Here is a 23,818-nt window from a genome sequence, read left to right as displayed (position 1 = left end):
TTAAAATATTTGTTATTATGTTTGACGTAGATAGATTTTAAATATTTTTAGAATATTTACTTTTTTTTTTTAATTATAAAGACGAAATTATAGGACCACAACTACTTATTAGTACAAATATATTTTAAAAAACTTGGTACATTTGATATGAAGGCCTTTCGTAAACTGAAGTATACATAGGTTTTTTTATTATTAAAAATTTAAGGAGTTAATTTTATGTAAAGTTGATAGTTGAAGGACTAAATTATCATCTAATAAGAGCTATTAGCTGTTAATTTTATATGAAATTACCCGTACTTAAATTTCTATCTTTTTTTTTTTATTATATATGTAGGAAGAGGTTTTCTTTATTTTGACAGTAAATGAACGCTTTGGATTTTCTTTATTTATTTTGTTTATCTCACTAATAAAGACTATTTCGACGTTAATTTCTACTTTATCATTTTGTTTATTATTTAAATTTAAAAACAACAATGAACTTATAATACTAAAGTGAAATATAATTAATAGATCAGATAAAATTAAGCACTGAACTACTCTCGGATCGGAGCAACTGAAAATTTCTTAAAGATTAAAGTATATAATCTTTAAATATTAAAGCACTAAAATAAAAATATTTCAAGAATTAACTGTTTCATAAAAAATTACATACCTTTAAAATAGAAACTATAATTTATCACCTATTTTGGGAGCACATGATTTCACCCCTAAAACTAGTTTAACACATGTTTTACACATTATTACTGTCTTAATTACTTAATCAGATATTTATATCGTTAATGCTAGAGAAAGAAAAAATTAGCCTAAACTTATTTTATTTAATATTTATTAATTTTAATAATAATTAATAAATATTAAATAAAACAAAATCTAGGTAGAAATTTAGGTGCAGTCAACTTCACGTGAAGTTGATAGTTAAGAATTATTAGATGAAAATTTAGTCAAATCAGTCAAATCATTTAACGACTCTCAACTATCAACTTTACGTAGTCGACTCTATCTGAATTTTCACCTTAAATCTAACTTGTTTTTGGCTAATTCTTTTTATTACCGATCGAACATTTCCATAATAATAACTTAAGTAGAAACTCCATAAACCTCCGCCGGCAACCGCGGCGTTGCAAATGCCATGAGTGGCTTTGCTTTTATGGTACCTCCTTCTGTTTCGGAGAGGTCAATGGTTGTTTCATTGGGTGGCACACTCCAATTGAAGCCATGTAACATTCTAGCAAACAACATAACTGTCATGGTAGAACCAAGATTGATTCCGGGACATCCCCGTCTTCCGGTGCTAAACGTAATCAACTTCAAACTCGGCTCATTTAAACTCAAATTCTTAAACCCATCAATATTATTGTTATCTTTTTCTAAATGGCGTTCGGGTTTAAACTTCAAGGGTTCTTCCCATATTCTTGGATTTTGTCCGATTCCTTGCCGTCTTAGAACAATGTGGCTACCCTTTGGAATGAAGTATGTGTTGTTGGCAACAAATGTGTCCTCCATGGAAACATGGGTAGTGTTGATATCATCAATGGGGTGAAGGCGAAACACTTCTCTTGCACATGCTTTTATGTAATTGAGTTTTGGAATGTCTGATTCTTGTACTTGTCTTTCCTTGCCAACCACAGTATCTAATTCCTCCACCGCCTTTCGGAGCGTCTTCGGCCGATTTAGCATCTCGGCAAGTCCCCATTCAAAGGCATTCGATGGATTGTCCACGGTTGCAATCATCATATCCTGAACATCAATTTTTATTTATTGACTAATCTAAAAAGTGAAAACTCGGTGTCGTTAATTTTATGTGAGATTGATAATTGAAAATCGTTAAATAAAAATTTAATCAAATCAGTTAAATTATTTAACAGCTTTTAATTACGTAAAATTAACTGTATCTAAATTTTCACCAAAAAATCAAATTGAAGATTTATGTATATGCATGTATATGATTGAATAATGGATGTCTCTCCCTAATTTTATTTGAAAACTCAACATTATTTGAAAAAAAAGTTGAATATGTATATTCAGTTATTTTTATATAAAATCAATAGTTAAAAATTATTAAACTATTTGATATATTTAACTAAATTATTATCTAATAATTTTTAACAGTCAGCTTCATATATAGATAATTGTATATGAATTTTTATATAAAAAAATCTAATGCATTAACAATATAAACTTTTTGTTAATAATATATTAATACATAATTAATTATATGTGTAAAACTCTTTTACATCAATTATATTATATACGCATGAAAGTTAAATTTGATATTTGGTAAAAATCATCAGAACTCTTGTTTTACTTATGAATTGAAAAAGACTTTCATATACTCATCATTGCACTCAATATGTAATTTTTTAAAACATTTTCTCTTAATTCCACCTTGATTATATATCAACCTTTAATAATGTTCATTAAAAATGTGTAACTTATGCACTGAAAAGTTAAAAATACAATATAATATATAAAGATAGTAGAGTATCAAGTGTTATTACCATAATTTGAGACTTAATTTCATCAAGAGTCAAAAGTGGATTATCATTTGCATCTTTCAAGGAGATTAGAACATCAAGCAAGTCCTCTTCACATGTTCTTTTACCATTCTTCCATTGCTGAACCCTATCTTCAATTAAGGGATCATGATACTTCAATATCAACTTAGTGGCCATCTTCAAGTTCTTCTTATGACCATCCAAGTCAAGCTCTCTCAAGCATGCAACATAATCAGAGATAGAGAATGCAAAGAGGTATCTCAAAACAGTGAAGATTGCATCAATATGTTCCACCTCCTCAAATCCGGGTCCTCCATCTTCCCTTCCTTTACCAAAGTGCCTTGAATTGAATACCAACCTGTTGGATCGGAATAATAATAATACAATTCAATGTGTGCAAAGAATAAATTTTAAAAAATCTCAAAATATTAAGCTCTTTATTATTAAGGCCTCATGTTTAAATTTTCTAGGGTTTTCGGATAAAAATATAGAAACACTAAATATAAAATATTATAAATAAAAAAGTTATATTTCTATTTTGTATCTGCATTTCTCATAATATTTTGGTTAACCAAAAAATTGAACAACTTTTTTTTTTCTAGAACAAATAATATTTTGTCTGTTTCTGTATTTGTCTATTTTTTAAAATAATTTTTGTCTTCTAGTATATTTGTTATTTCCGTCACGAAATTTAATTATATCAGACAGTCGACAACATGTACATTATTCATAATACAAATGCGTGATTTAACTCATTTTTAATGGTTTAATTACTCTATTGGTCTTTATAGTTTCACGAAATTTTTAATAAGGTTTTTATATTTTTTTTAATTGAGTCCTTGCACTATTTTTTTTTAATGGTTCCTATATTTTTTTTTTCTTTTTTTTGGGTTTCTATACCAATTTTTTTAGTTCGGTCTTACTGTTAAAAGGGATCTGATTGAAAAAAAATTTCGTGCAAGGACCAAATTAAAAGAGAAAAATGTATAGAAATCTAATTAAAAATTGTGCAAAATTATAGGGACCAACAGAATAATTAAACTATTTTTAATTAATAAATATTACTCAATTTTTTATTGTAAAATATTTTTTAAAAATTTAAAATTTAAAATTTATAATATAAAATTTATTGTAAAAAAATAAATTAAAATAAATTAATTGTTATTAACTAAAAAATAGTCAATTTTCTAGTTGAACTTAAAAAAGAAAAAGAAAAAGTTTTTTTTTCAATTGATATCCCACCTTCTAATAATGTTACCACAATAATGCCGTCCCACAATCCTCGTATCCACAAGACCGCCACCATTCTTGTTGCATTGATTGTAAACATAGAGAACGATGTTGTCGGCTTCCTCCACCCTCTTGTCTTGTAGCCATTGGAGTCTTCTTGGAGACACCAATTCATTGGCCATAACTCTCTTCATTCTCTTCCATTGTTCTCCATAGGGCGCAAATATTGTACTCAAGAACCCACTTGAGACATGTTCACTAGACCAATTCATAGGCCTCGACGCGAAAATTGAATCTTGTTTTGTCAATAATTCGCGAGCAATTTCAGGACTAGTGATGGGAATAACATGAATGTTACCTAGACGAATGCATGCGATTTCGGTGTTTAGATCACTCATGATCTTATGTATCCATCTAGCTGCTGATTTGTTTGCTAGCATTTCAGGTAGGTTACCAATTATAGGCCATGGTTTTGGTCCCGGAGGAAGCAATGTAGTTTGTTTGCGTTTTGAAGTGATTTGGTGTTTGAGGAATTTGAGAAATGGTGTGATGAATCCAACAAGTAAGAGAAGGAGATACCAAAATCGTAGAGAGCTAATAAGAGAAGATTCCATGGCTTGAAAGTGAAGTAAATTGATGAAGTTCAATTTTAGGTTTAAGCTAAGATAATGTGTATGTGATGATTATTAGGGTTTAGTTTGATGCGTTGTTTAGTGTGGTTTTCTTTCTTTATTTATAGATGTAAGATATATGTGATATCATCATGTGGATGGAAATAACACGTTTGCATGGTATGATGATTTGGCTAGAGTAAATTAAAGGTGTTTGTTACGGTAAGATGATAAATTTATTCGTACCGATACGTTTAAAATATGAATAAGTAATAATAAGTCATGTGAAATTTAGTTTACACATCAGTATTTAATTTTTCTTTTTTTAAATATATATTATATCACCACTTTTACTAAAACACTCCTTTAATTAAATGAAAATAAAAATATATTTTTTATTTAATTTTATAAAAAGTCTTAAACATCCTTACTTTAATTGATTAAACAAAAATATCTTTTTAAATTAATCAAATTTTAGAATTCAATTAATCCTAATTTTATAATTTCAAATAATTTAAACAATAAAACAAAAACATATATAAAAAAAATAAAAAAATCAATCGTTCTTCATCTTCTCTAATTCTCCTGATTATTCGTGCCCTTCTATATTTACATTTCTACTTAAATTTGACTTTCAAAAAAAAAGCCAAATTATACATTTCACGTATATGAAATTTTAAGTGTTTTTTATTTTTAATATTGTTTTTAAAATTGTGAAGGAAAAAAAAAGAGATTTATTATTCTTATTAATTTTTTTATAAAATTCTGAAAAACAAAAAACACTCAAAACATTAGAAAATAAAAAGACTAATTCAACATAACTTTAGAATCCAAAAGAAAGGTATTTTATTAGGCAAAGTATTTGATGGAGCTTTCAAAAGAGAGTTTCATCTCATGGAGCTGCCTAAATTATTTACAACATGACCCCAACTCACTATGGTGTATTTGCTTATAAGTAACCATGTGATTTATATTTGTAAAATAATCCCAAACTCACAACATCTAAATACATATTCGTTAATGATCTGGTTCTGTATTAGTAGCATTAGTAAGCATAATTAATAAAAATATATAAATGAAAACCTCTTTATATCCGTCCATCTACCAACTCCATATTTAGATAACCTCAGAGAGAGTCCACATCCTCTGATGCTTTCTCCGATCTTTCTTTTTAGATCTTTTTGGTGTCAAATATTCATCCTCAGAGTCCGAGGAAAACGCCTCCTCATCATCAAGTATCTATAAAAACAAATGGCTTGCATTGTTAAATGAAAAAGAATAATGTCCAGTAATAAAAGAAGATATAGAAATGAATAACATAATATTAGAATATAGAATTACGAGCAAACTAGAGGTGATTATTGATCTTGTAATTGAGAAATAATGTACAATGAATCTAACCGTGGTGGAGCTTAGTTCAGACAAAGGAGAGCCATGGCCCTCCCAAACTTTTTATAAAAAATTTAGTAGTATTTTTTTAAAAGATAAAAAATAGTTCAATTGGCTTAAATACTTTACTATGACTTAAAGTATCTAATAAGTTCAATAAATAACACTCTCTCTATCTTTAAGTTCAAATATAAAAAATTAGATATTTTGTATTTATTTAATTTAATATTATTTTATATTTTACTATTTATTTAATTTAATTTTTTATATGATAAAAAATAATAGAACATTCAATAAGTATTAATATTATTGTATTTGTATAAATTGATAAAAAAATTTAATAAATATTATAAATTTTAATATTTGTCTTTCTAACTTCTTCTTTACATATTTTACAGGATATATATTCAAATTTTTATATAAAATAATAATGAAAAATCAAAGAATTGATACATTTTTTAAGAGGAAGGCTAATATTTAAGAAGGAGAACATATAACTTTTACAATATCAACACATGTAGATAGTTCTTCTACTTTAATGAATCACAAAAAAAGTGAGATATAACATTCAAAAGTTCAAAAAGTTACATCTGATGACTTTAACCTTAACTTTTTGGAACGAGATCTTGAGAAACGGCTTTAAATTTGGCAATATCACCCAAACCAGAGAAATGAGATTAGACGAGCTTATCTTAAATGTGGTTCATATCAAAAATATTTTGACAATTATTTTCTATCTGACCCCCCAAAATTTTGTTTCAAGTTCCGCCACTGGAATCTAAGCCCCACTTCGAAACAAGCAATACACGAGGGATGCACAATGAGGCAAATTCATTTCAGATAAAACCCTACCTCTTTCTTTGCTCGGCCCCTGTGAGCTTTCAACTTTGGGATTGTCACATCACTAATTCCATTACTAGACTGCTGAATCCTAGATAAACTACTGAGAAATTTTTGTTTCTCACCCTTCTCTCTGTACCATCTTCAGGAACGATGCAGTACGAAGCAGTTGAGGTGAAAAGACAAGTGCACTAGTGGGAGTAAGCTATTGACGACGTAGATAGCGATACAAAACATTAAACGTTTACCTTAAGAAGGAAGAATATGCGATTGTTTTAGCTATAGTTATACAAATTAAGGGAATTAGGATTTTCTGTGTGTCTTGCTTTATTTTATTGAGTGATTGCATATTGTAACTATGATGTTTGTTGTTATAATCATTTGGTATGAGTAAAGCTTGTCATTGTTATGCCTTCATAGTTTAGCATGTCCGTTTTTCATGTTAGTATTTTCAGATCCACTTATATTTTTCAACTAGTAACTATTTTAATAAAAACTAGTTATTTAATATTTTTATATATAAATGATTTTATATTTGTTTTAAAAGAAAAGTTTTACAAGATTTTAAGTATCAGCTACTACTGAATATAACCCAAATAAAACTTAACTCATTTTAAAAACATTAGGGTGTTACACACGGTGCCAGTGACGATGAAGAAGACGCCGCCCCGGCCGCTCCATCATCGGCCATGATGTAATATACAACAATTCAAATCAAAGAAGCAGTGAAGCAGTGTGGATATCAATAATGAGATAGTTAGTGGATTGATTCATGAACTTGCTTGGTGACTTTGGAATATATTATTCGCTACTTGCAATACTTTGATGGATGATTGATACATATATTTGTTATAAAAAGACCTTGGTCGTGACAATTGCTTTAACCACTAATTTTATTATACCAACTACTATATTATTAAACTCTTGATATTAGACTTAACCAATCTTAACTTGTCCTTTAGCATCTCAAGTCATATGTCCAACATGATGCTCACTCATTTATAGACAATTATTCTTATGATTAAAGAATAGAGAGGTGTAATCAAGGTGAAGCTATCAGCTATGGCCATGTTCCCCTCCAATTTTGTAATTTTTCTCTTTCAATTCAAGTAAATGGAATTGTGTTCTTAGTTCATTTTAAGTCATAATTTATATTTTTCCTCATCCTTAAATATATATAATATTCTTGTCAACTTCAATACAATCTATTAGAACGGTCATTTAAAAATAAATCTATAATTAACGTAACTAACGAAAAATATACAATTGAAAATTATATATGTACAAAAAAGTTCAAGAGTTAATAATTTTATTTTCAAAAATATTATTTGTACACTAAAATCAGTTATTAAAATCATTCACTAATGTATTGTGTATAAATATATGTATGATTTAATTTATTTTCAACGTATATTTATATTCTAGTATGTATTTTATATTGATAGCTGATTTTAGTGTACACATAGTATAATTCTTTTATTTTATATTGGTTAATATTTTTAATTAACAGTTAAATATTTTTAGTCTAACAGTGTAACTAATAACATACTTTTAGCCAATATTTTTTTTTTAATTTATATCAACTGGTATTTTAAATTACAGAGTAACAAATCAAATAGAGTTTATTAGAAAACCAATTTGTCGTAAACAATAATTATGTCAAGGTTCAATGGTTCATGATGTACATACCAGTCTTAGTCAATAATAAATTAATAATGTATATATCAACTTGTAGAGAAGTAAGGATTAAAATATTCGTAGTCTTTGCATGAAATATTTTTTTTTGTGAGCCAAGTCTTTTTATAAAAAGAGTTTACATCACAAGACTAACCCATAAACAATAATTATTAGAGAAAATTCCACTTCCCTCTCCTGCGAAATGTTAAAATGACACTCCCTTTCTTCTATTTTATAAATGTACATTTTTCTTCCTTCTAACTTTTAAAAAACATCCTCTTTAATCCATTTTAAACTTTTTATGTTAACTAATGTTAACTTTATCCATTTTTTAAGCAAAAAAAATATTTTTTAAAAAAATACTCATTAACAAAAATTATATTTTTTATTATTAAATTTTTCTTACCAAAATATCCTTTAATAGATTATTTTTTTATTGATTAAATTGTATTTTTAAAAAAATTTAATAATTATATTATTTTTTTCTAAAATACCTTTCAATAATTTTTTATTTATTAAATTATAATTTTACCAAAATTTTTGTTAACAATTTTTTTATATTTTACTATTAATTTTTCGATATCTATATATATTATAACATTAAATAAAAAATTTTAGTAAAATTATTTTTTAATATCAATATATATTAATTGTTATACATATTAACAGTGATAAAATTTTTTTATTTAATATTAAAATAATATATATTGATATCAAAAAATTAATATTAAATATAAAAATAATTGTTAACAAAAATTTTAGTAAAATCGTAATTTAATAATTAAAAAATTATTGAAGGTAGGTATCTTAGAAAAAAATAATTTAATTATTAATTTTTTTTAAAATATTTTGGTAAGAATACAATTTAATCAATAAAAGAATAATTTATTAAAGGGTATTTTGGTAAGTAAAACTTAATAATAAAAAATAAATTTTTTGTTAATAAGTATTTTTTCAAAAAATAATTTATTTTTTCTTAAAAAATGGATAAAGTTAATATTAGTTAACACAAAAAATTTAAAATGGATTAAATAGGAGATTTTTTAAAAGTTAGAAGGGAGGAGAATGTACATTTATAAAATAGAGGGAAATGAAGTGTCATATTTTAGTATCTCGTAGGATAGGGGAGTGAAATTTTTTCTAATTATTATATTATTAGATATATCTATTTATGTCATATTTTATCAACTTAAAATTTTTTATAAGGAGTGATGATGATTTCATAATATATTATAGAATTTCTATTCTAATAAAGATTATTATTAGAATATGGGCTAATACTTCGACTTTTTTTAATGGATTTTCACTACGTGTTATGCGTTATTATGGGTTGTTGAGTGTGTAACAAATTGGAGGGTAAATTTTGTATTTCAAAAAATAAAAAAAATTTAAAAACCCAAATTAATGGGTCAAAATTGAGGATTTAAAAAACTCTAGCTTCCAATTTATGTCTAACTAAATTAGATCCTCCAATTTATTAACAATCGTCTTTCACACTCTAAATAATACTCAAAATCCCATTAATAATGAATAACACATCAATTTTTTCAATATCAAAATTAAAAAATATAACACTTCCTCAAAAACTACAAATTAAACTCGGAAAGGAGATGAAGCAAGTATCACACAGTAAAATTCAAATGAAATTGTTGCATAACATACACTTTGTCTTTATTTAATACATAGAACCTAAAATCATTCAAGACACACGTTGCATTGCCTTTCACCATTATTTAGTAGATATACATATTATATATAAAACTATTCATCAAGACATTACAACTTTATTTATTTAACCATTATTAAATGTATCACAACATTTAGTGTTTAAATATATATCTCAATAAGAGACATATGTCCGGTTAAAGGTGAAATTTTGTAATCTTGATGGCACTCTGCTTCCATGAAGAGTTTCTTCCATTCTTCTGTGGTTCTTTCTTTTCCATTATTTGCTATCACCGCTAAATCCAATTGAAGCTTTGCTAGGGTAATTTCAGGCTGATCTTGTTTTTCATCATCTATCACAATATCTATGATAATTATTTTCCCTCTTTTATTATTACTTGAAGAAACAGCATCTTTGCATTTTTTCAATATCTTTATGCAATTATCATCATCCCAATCATGTAAAATCCACTGAAGACAAAAACAAAACAATTAAAAAAAATCATATATAACTTTTTTAAAAATAAAAATAATAATCTTTATCACCATTTATTCTTATATTTGATGAAATATATATTACCTTAAGTAGAACTGCATCAGCCTTAGGGATAGATTGAAACATGTCCCCACCAACATAACTCAAATTGTTGGTTCCTTCAAGATTTTTCACAACCTGTGGAAGATCAAAAACTATGCATTTCAAATGTGGAAAAGTCTCAGAGATATACTTGGCTACCATTCCAGTTCCTCCAGCAACATCTACAATTGATTCCAACCCTTCAAAGATAACACCATGATCTCTCAATGCCACGTTTATGATTTGAGAGTCACTAGCAGTTGCATCATTGAAGTATTTCATCTGTTTGGGATTTTTGCTAAGAAAGTCCCAAATATCTGTTTGGAAATCCAGAATAGAAGAAACAACAATGTGAATATTTCAACTCAACAATATTGAGTTACGAGAAATCTGAAATTTAATCGATTGTTTTGTTAATCCAATTGATTGATTTTTTAAGAAATACGATTTCAAAATCTTCGACGGATATAATGGATCAAAGATAAACTTTTAATCGATTGGGATTGCCAAAAAATTGTTACTATCATATCAACGGAAGATCTAATGTTTTTGTTTTTGATTATTAATAAACATAATAGATGAATGATAAAATAATAATTTATAAAATAAAAAATAGTTTTTATGATTAAATAAAATATATGGGATTAATTTGTAATTAAAATTAAAAATAGACTATTTAGCAGTGATTGAAAAACTTAAAGAAAATGTTTTGTTATGGGACCATTTAATGGTCCAAACGTTTTAGGACCATTAAATCCTTTGCCAGCTAACTTATAAGTGAAAGGTGGATGAAAGTAAATTTCATTTCAGATACATTTTAGCAATTACTCACATAAAGATACTTAAAATATTTTTTTAAGATATTTTTTAGCAATTAAAATTTAACACACGTAATCAATTAAACTGTATTATTTTTGTCAAAATTAGACCAGACAAATCAATTTGACTAAAAAATCGACAAACTAAATTTTGAATCGATCTAAATTATTTTTTTTTGTAAAAATGACTATAACACCGCTATTATAAAAAATTATTTAAAATACTTCTATATATATATATAGAATTCTAAATCTTAACCCTTCTCTTCTCTCTATACTAGCATAACATTAGGATTTAGGGTTTTTAAAATTAATATATATAATAGGAGTATTTTAGTAATTTTTTATAATAAGATTTGATTTACTGATTTTTCAGTCAAATTGATTTCTCTAGTCTAATTTTAATATAAATAACACAATTTAATCGATTATATAAGTTGAATTTTAATTATTAAAAAACATCTTTAAAAAAATATTTTAAACGTCTTTATTTACATGGCTTTTTTATCAATAACAAAGTCGTGGACCAAATATCAAAGATCTAAAAATTAAACCAATCATTTAATCAATAAATTTAAAAATTTAAAAATTTAAAAACTCAATCAAAGTTCGATCGAAATTAAATCGAATATAATAAGATAATATATTTATATATGAAAAATTTTATTACTTTAAATTAGTTAACAACTAAAAAATTAAATTGAATATAATAAGATAATATATTTATATATGAACAATTTTATTATTTTAAATTAGTTAACAACTAAAAAATTAGACCGGTTCAATAATTAACAAATTATTATCGTTTTTTTTATCTTATTATGTTATTTATTAAGACCAAAAATGGAACTTAAAAATAGACATTTATTCAAAACGGAAAGAAATATTTCATACCTGTTCCCATGGCGACGGCAAATGGTGTTTGATTTCCCTCATCATGAATCCACTTCCCAAGTTGTTGGTATGAACTTGAGAAAGTAGGGTCAAGCATAAGGTCAACCATTGGAGCTAAACAATAATCACTACCTCTAACAAGGAGCTTTGAGACATAAGTAAGAGCATATGCTTCCTTTTCTTCTTCATCTTGGTTAATTTTTACCATGTCAAAGAATCCATTGTGTGCAAGATAACGCATTAAACGGTGCACACCACTTACCTTAGCCAGTGGAACTTTCAAAGTTGACACCAACTTATGAAGAGTCATAGGTTGACCATGGCTGTGGATTATGTTTGGTATGCTTTGGTCAACACACCACTTAAGGCAAAGAGAGTCAAAGAAGGCAAAAAGGTGTTTATACAAGTGAACTTGACCTTCAAAGATCTCATCTGCTTCACGGCCACTAATGAATAATGAAAATGATGCCATGATGACGATGATAGTTATAATGATGAACTCGGATATTCTTAATCAAAAATTAAAAAGAAAGGATTATTTTATGTTATGATGATATCAAAGGTTTTATGATTGAAAAGTCTAGAATTTAATCTTAAATTCTAAAAAAATTTTAAGTATAAAACGAAAAAAAATCTAAAAAAATTTTATTGATCTCCAAAGGGAAATTGATTTGTCCGTGCACTGGGGGTGGCCAAGCTATAGCGATTTCAAGCAGGGTGTCGTCAGAGAGGAAGAATTATACGTCGGTTAGGACTGAACACCGCAACAGAAATACCTGCAAAAGATATTCTCACGCTCAAGTTAATAAAGAGTTTTAGTGAGTATATCAAGCGAATATAACACTGAAACTAAAACCTGATCCTTAGCTGAAGATATGTACTCGGCTTTATAGATGCTGCTTCACTCGTTTGTTGCGGATAAATCCAAAGTTGTAGGTTGGTTATTGTGTTCCTTTTTGGGAGATCAGATTTTGTTGAACACATTTCTTATCTTTAAATATGCGGGCCCGACCTTATTGTTTTTGTTTCGACTTTTATGGGTGGCCGAGGTATAGATTACATATCAGAAATAATAGGTCCAATTTGGACAACTAATAAAAGAAGTGATAAGTACCAACCTTATTACAACATAGAAAGAAAGAGATAAAAAAAGGAACGGGAAGAAGAAACATTATGGGTGAGCTTCAAAGAACTCTGTAACCGCGTTCTTCACCCAACAATTTCTTGGCACCATCGGTAGAGACTTAACTCCAAGGAAGGTGAGTTCATTAAATTAAGTTCCTGCCATACTTTAAGTGATTGGGGGCAATTTATTAAGCTATGAACAATTGATTCTGGTTCTATTCTGCATCTAGGGCAATTGGCAGAGAAATTGGGAAATCTACTCGGAAACCGCTGGTTCACAGGGATACCTTCATGAATAGCTCGCCACACAAAAAGCTTGGTCTTTAATATTCTTTAATATATCTTTTTTTATTAATGTAATTTTTTTTTTAAAAAATTATGTCAAATATATTATTTTTTAATTAAACTAAGAAAGAAAAATTGGTATTTAATATTCTTTTAAATAATAGCAAATTGATCACTTTTTAATTTTAATATGTTTCAATAATTAATTAGTAACACTTGATATTCTAAAGAAAAATTAAAAAATATAATGATGTCGTCCTTAACAATATATATTATATAAGGCAGAAACTAGTTGAAATTAAACTATAAACACAAGCATACAAGGCAAATACACACATTTACCGAGAAACCAAGGCAATAGAATTAGAGCGGTCAAACGGTCCAACTTCATCAATTTAGGTTTGGCTTTTTTAAATAGGAACCACTTTAATAAACACAATTAAAATCTTTTTTTTAAGACGTTTATATGTGTTTTATTAAACTGGTTAATAATTTATTTTTTAATAAATTAAAAAAAATTAATTTATTATAGTAACAATAATAAATTTAATGGTCTGCATTATATTTATTAAATCCGATTTGATTGGATCGAATTACATAATCTAAACGAAATATTTTTAAATTTTTGATAAAAAGATAAATATATTTCTAACTTTTTATTTTGTGGACATTTAAATTTTTAAAAATTAAAAAATATAATTAAATTCTTAAAAAAAATTAAATTTATTGTTATTGCAATAAAAATATCGGTTTTATTCAAATTTGTTAAAAAATTTAAAAATAACCAGTTCATTAATACATCCAACAATAATGTGACACGTAAACGTCTTTACAAAAAGACATTTTACGTGTTTTTATGGGAGTATCCCCTTTTTAAATTTGTGAATTATACGAGTTAGTCTGTTTATTTTTTATTATTTGAGTTTTAATTTTTTAAGTCCAAAGCATTTGTGCCTTATCTAATGGGTTAAACGGATTGATTGGTTTATTTTCTAAAAAATTAGTTAAAAAATTTTAAGCTAATTTTTTTTAACAAACAATATCATTTTCTTACCAAGAATTTTAAACAAAATTTGTTAGTGAGCCAGGTCAGATTTTTGGATTGAATAAAAAAAAAATTATTTGTAGAAAATGAAAAAAAATTAAATGAGTCGACTGTTTATTTTGTAGGCTAGTTTATTTTATTTTATTTTGTTAAATGAACTACTTAGTTTAACTAGTTATTTTTTGGATTAATCGGGATGAAACCATTAAATCTAAAATTTAAATAGACTAAGTTTTAAAAATAAAAATTTCTGTTTAAATGAATAAACTTGTTAGTTTGACGAATTTAAGCTATTTTGACGACCTAACTAGAATCTCTTGATGCTAGCTAGTTTCGTATACCATCATTTTCAATAAGTTAGCATCGGATTATTATAAACGAACTATCTAGCATTCATCTTTTTAAAGACAAAGAATTACTTTGGTAGTATATTATTTAGCATGTAAAATCAGAGAATGATTCTAGAAGTTAGTTAGCTATGCTTAGTCAGCTCAATTTAGTTAAGTTGTTATTATTAGTTAATGAAATTAGTTAGAGTTTTACAAGTCATTTTTTTGCTATTCTCTCTGTCAGACTCAAGTCTAATATTTTTCATGGTATCATAACTTGATCTCTAACCATAGCTTTTGTAACATTTACAGCAATTCCAATTTCAATGAAGTTCGATAAAAATAATTTGTTGCAATAAAAAGATCAAATTGAATCAACAATTAAAGAAAACGATTATTTGATGAGTCACATAACCGGAAATGGAATTTCAAAGAAGTTCCTCACATCAGAAGCTAGTGGAATCATAAATCTTGAATATGTAAAATGAAAGAAACAAGATCCTCTCCTCAAATCTTGAATCCTTGCCTCAATGGCAAAGCCATTCTTGGTTGTGTATTCACTTTTCATATATAGAAAAAGTTAGGATATGTTTGATTTATGTTTTTTATTTTTAATATTTTTTATGTTTTGAATTTTGTAAAAAAAGAAATAAAAATAGTGACAATAAAATCTTATTTTCTGTTTTTACTTTATGTCACTTTTTCTTTTAAAAAATCTAAAAAATAGAAAATACTGAAAAAAAAAAAAATGCAAACCAAACGCATTTTTATAATTTCATTTCTCTTCTCAAATTAAAACTAAGGTGATGCAATCGAAGAATAAACTTAGTTCAATCAAAATTCTTGTTTCGGTAAATGAATATTTGCTTGAAATAACTCACTGATTTCAGTGGAAGAACGAGTATGTAAGTGGTGTGAAGGTAGAAGTAGCTATGAAGCTCAAGGATCTCAATTCAAAATTCAAAATGACATTGTTGCATAACATAAACCTTAACTTTATTCAGTACATAGCGTCCAAAATCACTCAAGGCATTGGCTTAGCTTTCACCATTATATATATATATATATATATATATATATATATATATATATATATATATATATATATTACAAAAATATTATTCATACATCAAAATCAATCACTAAAATAAGTTATCAATATATTTGTATATAAATACATATGTGTGATTTAATTTATTTTCAATATATATTTATATTTCAACATATATTTTATACTGATAGCTGACTTTAGTGTACACGTAGCATAGTCCAATATATTATATATAAAACTATTCATCAAGACATTACAACTTTATTTATTTCATTTAACCATTACTTTAGTGTTTAAATATATATCTCAATAAGAGACATATGTCCGGTTAAAGGTGAAATTTTATAGTCTTGACAATCTGTTTCCATGAAGAGTTTCTTCCATTCTTCTTTGGTTCTTTCTTTTCCATTATAATATGCTGTCACCACTAAATCCAATTGAAGCTTTGCTTGAGTAATTTCAGGCTGATCCTTTTTTTCATCATCTATCACGATATCTATAATAATTATTTTTCCTCTTTTATTATTACTTGAAGAAACAGCATCTTTGCATTTTTTCAATATCTTCATGCAATTATCATCATCCCAATCATGTAAAATCCACTGAAAAACAAAAAGAAAACAACTTAAAAAAATCATACATAACTTTAATTTTTTTAAAATAATAATAATAATAATAATCTTTAGGGTAAAATATACTTTTTGTCCCTAAAGTTTAGCAAAAATTTTAAAAATATTCCTAAGTTTTATTTTGTTTTAATTTTGTTCCAAAAATTTTTGATCTGTATCAAATATACTCTCAACAGCTAAATTTTCAAAAAATTTAAAATCAATCTAATAATAATGCATGAAAATTATGTTTGATTTTACTTATGTTGAATGTTGTTCTTATGAAATTGTTATTGAATTGGTTTTAAATTTTTTTAAAAATTAGCCATTAAGAATATATTTGATGCAAATAAAAAATTTTTAAGACAAAATTAAAACAAAATAAAATTTACGAATATTTTTAAAATTTTTGTCAAAGCGATAAAAAGTATAATTTTCTCTAATCTTTGTCACCATGCATTTATTCTTAGATTTGATGAAACATATATATACCTTAAGTAGAACTGCATCAGCTTTAGGGATAGATTGAAACATGTCTCCACCAACATAACTCAAATTGTTGGTTCCTTTAAGATTTTTCACAACCTGTGGAAGATCAAAAACTATGCATTTCAAATGTGAAAAATTCTGAGAGATATACTTGGCTACCATTCCAGTTCCTCCAGCAACATCTACAATTGATTCCAATCCTTCAAAGACAACACCATGATCTCTCAACGCCAAGTTTATGATTTGAGAGTCACTAGCAGTTGCATCATTGAAGTATTTCATATGTGTAGGGTTTTTGTTAAGAAAGTCCCAAATATCTGTTAGGAAAATATAGAAAACAAGAAAACAATTATTTAAATATTATTATATAGTATCAACTTTCAACATGTTGATTTTATGCAAATTAACTTTACTGTATAAATTAAAATTATATTTAATTAAAAGTTTGATTTTAATATACAAACTAAAATTTTTGTGTAAATAATTGTTTTTTTATTGCTTTTTTTTTTATATAGTTAAGCTTGATAGATGAATGAAGCAGAAAACACAGGCTCCAAAGAAAAAAAATTATAAACAAGAGATCACAAAAACAAAACAAACAATAGAAAAGACATAATTAACCACTACACTTTAACAAAACAAAGTTGGTCTTATATACAATAAGTGAAAATTATCTTATTTAATTTAATATATATAATTTTATGTATATAATATCTATAATTATATGTATATTATGTTTAATATTAGTATATAAGGGGTAACTTAGTTAATTTACCTTAGCAGAGTGTATATGATGGTAGAATTAACTAATATCTAACCACCTAACTAGTTAGTTATAATTTAATTCTTGTTAACTCTTACTAACCACTCTAGTTAGATTAAAGTTACATTATTAATAGGTCAATTATTTCAGTAGTAATTAAGAATATAAAATAAAATAAATAATAATTAAAATATTAAATAATATAATTTTAAACTATTTTAAGTTGATTTTATATTATTTTTTAAATATTTTTGTATTAAAAAACTTTTTTTTAGTAAAACTCAATTACTAAAAGAAAAAGAGTATACTACTACATTAAAAATATACACTAATTTAAATCCAAACAAAACATTGTAATACATACATACCTGTACCCAATGCCATGGCAAATGGTGTTTGATTCCCCTCATCATGAACCCACTTCCCAAGTTGATGGTATGAACTTGAGATAGTTGGGTCAAGAACAAGGTCAACCATTGGAGCTAAACAATGATCACTACCTCTAACAAGGAGCTTTGAGACACAAGTAAGAGCATATGCTTCCTTTTCTTCTTGATTTTCTTGGATAATTCTTACTATGTCAAAGAATCCAATGTGTGCAAGATAACGCATTAAACGGTGCACACCACTAACCTTAGCTAATGCACTACCAGAAATGCGGTGATTAGCCACGGAAAAAACCGTGGCTAAAATCAAGAAATTCCGTAGCGATTAAGCTTTAGCAACGAATACATTTCTGTGGCTAACAAGGGCGACGCCTTTTCAGTTAGCCACGGTTTTTGTCCAGTTAGCCACAAATTTATGATCCGTGGAGACATCTGAATAGCCACGGTTTTTACGTTATTGGCCACACTCTAAACCGTAGCTAAATGACAACAGTGTAACCAACAAATATAGCTTTGCCACAATTTTTCCGCAGCTAATATTGGTAAGCTGGACTTTTTTGCCACATTTTTTCCGTGGCTAATATTGGTAAGCTGGGCTTTTTTGCCACATTTTTTCTGTGGCTAAACATTGTTGGGTTATTTAGCCACGATTTTTCCGTGGCTAATCATAAAAGATAAATTAAAAAAAATATATATATAAAATAAAGATGCTACTTAGAACAAAATTATATTATACAAAATTAAAAAGATTAGCTATATCCATATAAGTAATATTTTTAGTAATAAAAATATGAAATTTAAGTAACAGTGTTAAAAAGCAAATATCCTGAACTAAATGAGTTTAAACTATTACAAAATCAAGTATCAGAATGTATCATTATTAGATCTCTAACGTCTTCATTGGAATACCTGCAAAAACATTCAAATAAGATTGTGTTATCTCTTAATTCATGAAAAAAAAAGTCCCAAGACATTATTTAAAATAATATTTTAATGTAATTAAAAAAAAGTAGAAATGCATACCCAATAATGCTGAGTTTTCATTTTCACAACATAAAACATCTTATTGAACTCGTCATCAATCAATATATATATTGATAGACTTGATATCCTAGTGAACAACTTTCAATTCAATTGCTTCATGCAAGTAAATAAGCAAGCCTGTCAAGAATAAAGATAAAATAGAGAGTGATATTAATGATATTTTCTCATATTAAAACTTAACTATAATATTATTTAACGAGACAAACGAATACTATTAACGAGATATTGGATTGCAATCAAAACCATTTAGCGAAAAAGAACTTAAAGTAAAAATAAAATTGTGTTAGAAATTACTAAGGTCAATATTTTAAAGTAAAAAGTTGAGCTTACCAGGTAACTATCGAATAAAACTTTTATGCGGACCTCCCAGGTAAGTGTCCCTTGTTCCATGGCAACATCCATCCATTACCCTAAGTTACCATTATTCACATATTCATCCATTAGCAGCTTAAATATTGAAACAAACACTAAAGCAAAAATGCTATTGAGAATACAAAGAAATAGATAATTAGATACTATGTACTCGGAAATTGTGAGAACACAGATAATAATTTAAAGAAGTGCAACTTTATTCAACGTTGGTATCAGGACCTTTAACACTGTCTTCTACTTAGTTTAAATTTATCTATATTCATATAAGTTTCAATAATTACAAAGCTACAAAGCTAAATTAAAAGTTGAACAATTTAAAAGAAAACACAAACTTGCATGAAGATCCCAGCATCGACAAGAGACAAAGTTGCAGCATTGATACACGCAGATCTAGTTCCTACATTGGGAAAGAATTAGTGAATGGTAAAAAAAATAGTCTTTTAAATAAAAAAAAAAGTAAAGATCCAAGAGAATATTAGATAAACATAAAAAAGGGCTGCTTAGGGTTCCTTCCATTTTTCTTTGTAATTCAGGATTGCCTGCAAAATCTTGATTTCTGCTATTTTGGGACCTTCTTTGGAGACTTAACGCTGAATTTACTAAGGATATAGAGAAACTGAACAATAGTGTGAACCTGTGAGGGAGTTCTTCCAATTTTCTAGTGAGTGGGCTTTACTTTGGTGCTGAGTGAAAATTACTTTTAAGTTTTCCGCCCAAAATTTCACTTGTAAAAGTTCATTTGAATTTATTTCAGTCAAGTAATTGAGATTTTTAATTTAAATTAATAGTTAACTATAAAAAAATATAAATTATAATATATACCATTTTTAATTTATGTTGTATATTTTTTTTACTAAATTGATAAAAAGATAATAAAAAAAATAAAAAAATAAAATTTAGGAAAATTAATGCATATTGTAAATTAGAGACAAAAAAAATGTACTCTTTTTTATCATGAATTTTATATATACTTTTAACATTCATTCTCAATTAATTAAAGCAATAAGTATGTACTCTTTTTATACTATTTCAACTAATGCATCTTCTAGTCACCAAAAAAAAACTAATGCATCTTCGGTTACTCAATGCTAAATTTACTAAGGATACGGAGAAACTGAATAATAGTCTGAACATGTGAGAGAGTTCTTCCGATTTTCTAGTGAGTGGGCTTTACTTTGGTGCTAAGTGAAAGTTATTTTTTTCCGCCCAAAATTTCACTTGTGTATTGTAAACGTTCATTTGAATTTATTTCAGTAAAGTAATTAAGATTTTTAATTTAAATTAATAGTTAACTATGATAAAAAAATATAAAATTATAATTATATATCATATTTCAAAGACGGTATATACTAATTAGGATTATGGATTTTGACTCGGATTTAAAAAAATAAAAAAAGATTGCCCGAGAAAAAAAATATTAAAAATTTTGTAACTATTTCGAAAATAAACCTACGTTAACTTATTTCGGATATTTTTTTATTAAATTAATAAAAAAATAAAAAATAAAAAAATAAAATTTAAGAAAATTAATACATATTATAAATTAGGGACAAAAAAAATGTATTCTTTCTATTATGAATTTTATATTTTTATCATTCATTCTCAATTAATTAGAGTTATAAGTATGTACTCTTTTTATATTATTCCAACTAATGCATATCTTATCAATTGAAAATGGCTGGCAAGGAGAGAGAAAAAATCATCGACAAACTTGATAAATCTGCACCCTTAAAAATTGAAATTTATTATTAAAGTTTAAATTTGGAAAAAATAGGAACTGCCTATAAAATTTTTGAAAGAGATGGAAGGAAACACTAGAAGCGCGTAATTTAAAAATAGACATTGTTTGATTTCGTCACGGTGAGCATTGGGTCTGTGGTAATTGAGAGAGTCCAATTCAAATTGGCCACAGATAAACAAGAACGTGAAAAACTTTCGCATAATTTAACCACGGAAAAGCAAAACGTTGCAAGTGATTACGACAATCATGAAAATTTGCCACTGTTTTTTGTTCGTGAGTATTTTCCCGTGGTAAACTACCGTGTTTCTGGTAGTGATGGAACTTGTAACTTGGAAACCAACTCATGAAGAGTCATAGGTTGACCATGGTTCTGGATTATGTTTGGTATTCTTTGATCCACACACCACTTAAGGCAAAGAGAATCTAAGAATGCAAACATGTGTTTGTACAAGTGAATTTGGCCTTCAAAGATCTCATTTGATGCTTTGAGACCATTGTTAATTATGTGTGAAGCCATGATCTTTAATTTTTTTTATGATTGCAAGTGAAACTAATTGTGTGTTTGTGATGATTAATTACTAGCATTTGAATCACCTTATATAGAGTTTGGCTTGGCTTCTTATTTACTATTTAGTCAAATTATTTTCCTCTCTACAGTAAGAGAATCACGTAAAATGAAAAACTCATTTTTAACAGTTGAAAGCACGTGGGCGTCTAATTAAGAATAAATTACTAATAATCAATTTGGTTGGTCGAGTGGTCACCTCACTCGTCCGCTTAAGCAAGTGTCGGGGATTCGAATCCTGCCTTGTGCATGCAGCAACCCATTGGTCAGCGGCAGATCCTTAAATGAAGCTCCGATTCGCGACGGATTAGTCCTTATCCTGTCGGATTGGGGATACCGTGGGCAACAAAAAAAAAGAATAAATTACTAATTATTAGTGTATAATCTAAGTTTATATGATGTGGATTAAAACACAATCTATAGTAGATTTGATAAGTAATAATATAATACTTCCACAACATCAACTTGTAGTAGAAACGAATGAATTATTTAATCGTGGTCATTAGATAAAATTAACCAAATAAAATAATCTAAAAGTGATTTGGAAACGTTAAAAGATAGAACGTTTAATGTCACTTAAAACGTTCCAAATTAGTAAAGTTTTAAGGAACGGTGAACACGCTTAATTAGCTAGTAAACGACTTTAAATCAATCACGTAACAATTATAATATAATTACACTTAACTTTGAAATATTCTAGAATTGGATTAGACATCAACAACTAATGATTAATAGTAGGGAAAGTATGAGGTGAGACAATTAACCTTTTTCCAAATTTCTCACATGACGAGAATCAAATTATTGGGAAATGAAAAACTATTGAGAACATGCTTGCTTTATTTATTTATTATTTTTTTTTTCATTCAACTGTTTACTGCTTTTACATGTAATGATTAAGAGGGGGTGAATAGTCCAAGAGATAAGAGAGATATCTCCTACACTGTACTCCAGAATATTTTTCTTTCATTAAGACTATATGGTGGACTGCATATACAATTTTTTTTTGAGTGAACTACTAATTCGATCTCTATCCATTTTTAAGAATAACAAAGTGACCCCTCAAATTAAAATTGATCCGCTTCGGTCTTTGTTCCCAATTTTCGTCACACAAAGTGGTCCCCATGCGTTTTTCTCCGGCGAGAATTGATGGAAAACGCTGAATTGGTTCGGTGCGTGACCTATCATATGAGCTGGATGACGTATTCATTCAGTGTTGAAATGGACAAATTGAGATGGACAGGGGCTAATTTGTCCACCCCCTTCACCATAAAAACGACGTCGTTTGAGTAGGAAGCAACGTTTCAGTTGCTTTTGAAAAGTTGTGTTTCCATAAAACCCCTTCCTCCAGCCTTCACATTTACAAGAAAACCCTATCAGAGCCATGAGCAGCAGCAATGAACCACCGTCGAGTTCCATTGATGAGAGTGAAAGAGATGTTTTTAAAGATGAAGGCAGAAGTCCTCTAAGTATATCTGCAGGAAGTGTTGTTGCGTCGAAGAAGAAGAAGAAGTTTATTGCTCCACGATGTCGGTGTGGGGCGCATGCTATTTTATTTCTCTCTTCAACAGAACTGAACTCTAACCGGTTATTTTTTGGATGTCCATATTTTAAGGTAATCTAAAATTTAATTTAAGTTTCCTTGATTTTAAGTCGCTGTGACACATTTTGAGCTGTGGGTATATTCTACAGAGCTCAACACCACATTGCGAGCTCAACACCGCATTGCAATTTTTTTGCGTGGTTGGATGATTATGTTGCATCGTTTGAAGAGTTTTCCAGAAATTCTCCTGATATAGAGGGTTAGACGCGAGATCAAAGT

At 27.3% G+C, this 23,818-nt stretch overlaps 3 protein-coding genes across 3 annotated transcripts; all 3 read right to left on the bottom strand.

Moving 5' to 3' along the window:
- Nucleotides 1-688: 688 nt before the first annotated feature.
- Nucleotides 689-4,414, bottom strand: LOC107638189 (isoleucine N-monooxygenase 2-like). The gene is made up of 3 exons (XM_016341357.3): nt 3,738-4,414; nt 2,499-2,853; nt 689-1,737 (listed from the first exon to the last, which is right to left on the bottom strand). The coding sequence occupies exons 1-3, from the start codon at nt 4,337-4,339 to the stop codon at nt 1,078-1,080; spliced, it is 1,617 nt and encodes a 538-aa protein (XP_016196843.1). The 5' UTR covers nt 4,340-4,414; the 3' UTR covers nt 689-1,077.
- A 5,439-nt stretch (nt 4,415-9,853) lies between these two features.
- Nucleotides 9,854-13,193, bottom strand: LOC107635608 (isoflavone 7-O-methyltransferase-like). The gene is made up of 4 exons (XM_016339123.3): nt 13,053-13,193; nt 12,197-12,972; nt 10,488-10,801; nt 9,854-10,378 (listed from the first exon to the last, which is right to left on the bottom strand). Exons 2-4 carry the CDS (start codon nt 12,666-12,668, stop codon nt 10,070-10,072), a joined length of 1,095 nt encoding a protein of 364 aa, XP_016194609.1. The 5' UTR covers nt 12,669-12,972; nt 13,053-13,193; the 3' UTR covers nt 9,854-10,069.
- A 3,131-nt stretch (nt 13,194-16,324) lies between these two features.
- On the bottom strand, nt 16,325-21,951 carry LOC107635609 (isoflavone-7-O-methyltransferase 6). The gene is made up of 4 exons (XM_021122217.2): nt 21,734-21,951; nt 18,260-18,537; nt 17,132-17,445; nt 16,325-16,633 (listed from the first exon to the last, which is right to left on the bottom strand). The coding sequence occupies exons 1-4, from the start codon at nt 21,949-21,951 to the stop codon at nt 16,325-16,327; spliced, it is 1,119 nt and encodes a 372-aa protein (XP_020977876.2).
- Between the last annotated feature and the right edge of the window lie 1,867 nt (nt 21,952-23,818).

Source organism: Arachis ipaensis, chromosome B1 (genome assembly GCF_059453495.1).
Source record: "Arachis ipaensis isolate K30076 ecotype BB chromosome B1, ASM5945349v1, whole genome shotgun sequence".
NCBI lineage: Eukaryota > Viridiplantae > Streptophyta > Magnoliopsida > Fabales > Fabaceae > Arachis > Arachis ipaensis.
Note: the sequence above shows the minus strand (reverse complement) of the source record. Positions and strands in the feature narration are given on the sequence as shown.

What these genes read in the sequence shown, in the direction of transcription:
- LOC107638189 (XM_016341357.3), bottom strand. Translation starts at nt 4,339, where the DNA reads ATGGAATCTTCTCTTATTAGCTCTCTACGATTTTGGTATCTCCTTCTC. An exon ending in TGTGGTAACATTATTAGAAG is followed by an intron (nt 2,854 to 3,737) that starts GTGGGATATCAA and finishes CCGATCCAACAG; the next exon opens with GTTGGTATTCAATTCAAGGC. An exon ending in AAATTAAGTCTCAAATTATG is followed by an intron (nt 1,738 to 2,498) that starts GTAATAACACTT and finishes ATTGATGTTCAG; the next exon opens with GATATGATGATTGCAACCGT.
- LOC107635608 (XM_016339123.3), bottom strand. Translation starts at nt 12,668, where the DNA reads ATGGCATCATTTTCATTATTCATTAGTGGCCGTGAAGCAGATGAGATC. An exon ending in TGCCGTCGCCATGGGAACAG is followed by an intron (nt 10,802 to 12,196) that starts GTATGAAATATT and finishes ATTTCCAAACAG; the next exon opens with ATATTTGGGACTTTCTTAGC. An exon ending in CTGATGCAGTTCTACTTAAG is followed by an intron (nt 10,379 to 10,487) that starts GTAATATATATT and finishes TTTTGTCTTCAG; the next exon opens with TGGATTTTACATGATTGGGA.
- LOC107635609 (XM_021122217.2), bottom strand. Translation starts at nt 21,951, where the DNA reads ATGGCTTCACACATAATTAACAATGGTCTCAAAGCATCAAATGAGATC. An exon ending in CCATCACTACCAGAAACACG is followed by an intron (nt 18,538 to 21,733) that starts GTAGTTTACCAC and finishes CATTTCTGGTAG; the next exon opens with TGCATTAGCTAAGGTTAGTG. An exon ending in CTGATGCAGTTCTACTTAAG is followed by an intron (nt 16,634 to 17,131) that starts GTATATATATGT and finishes TTTGTTTTTCAG; the next exon opens with TGGATTTTACATGATTGGGA.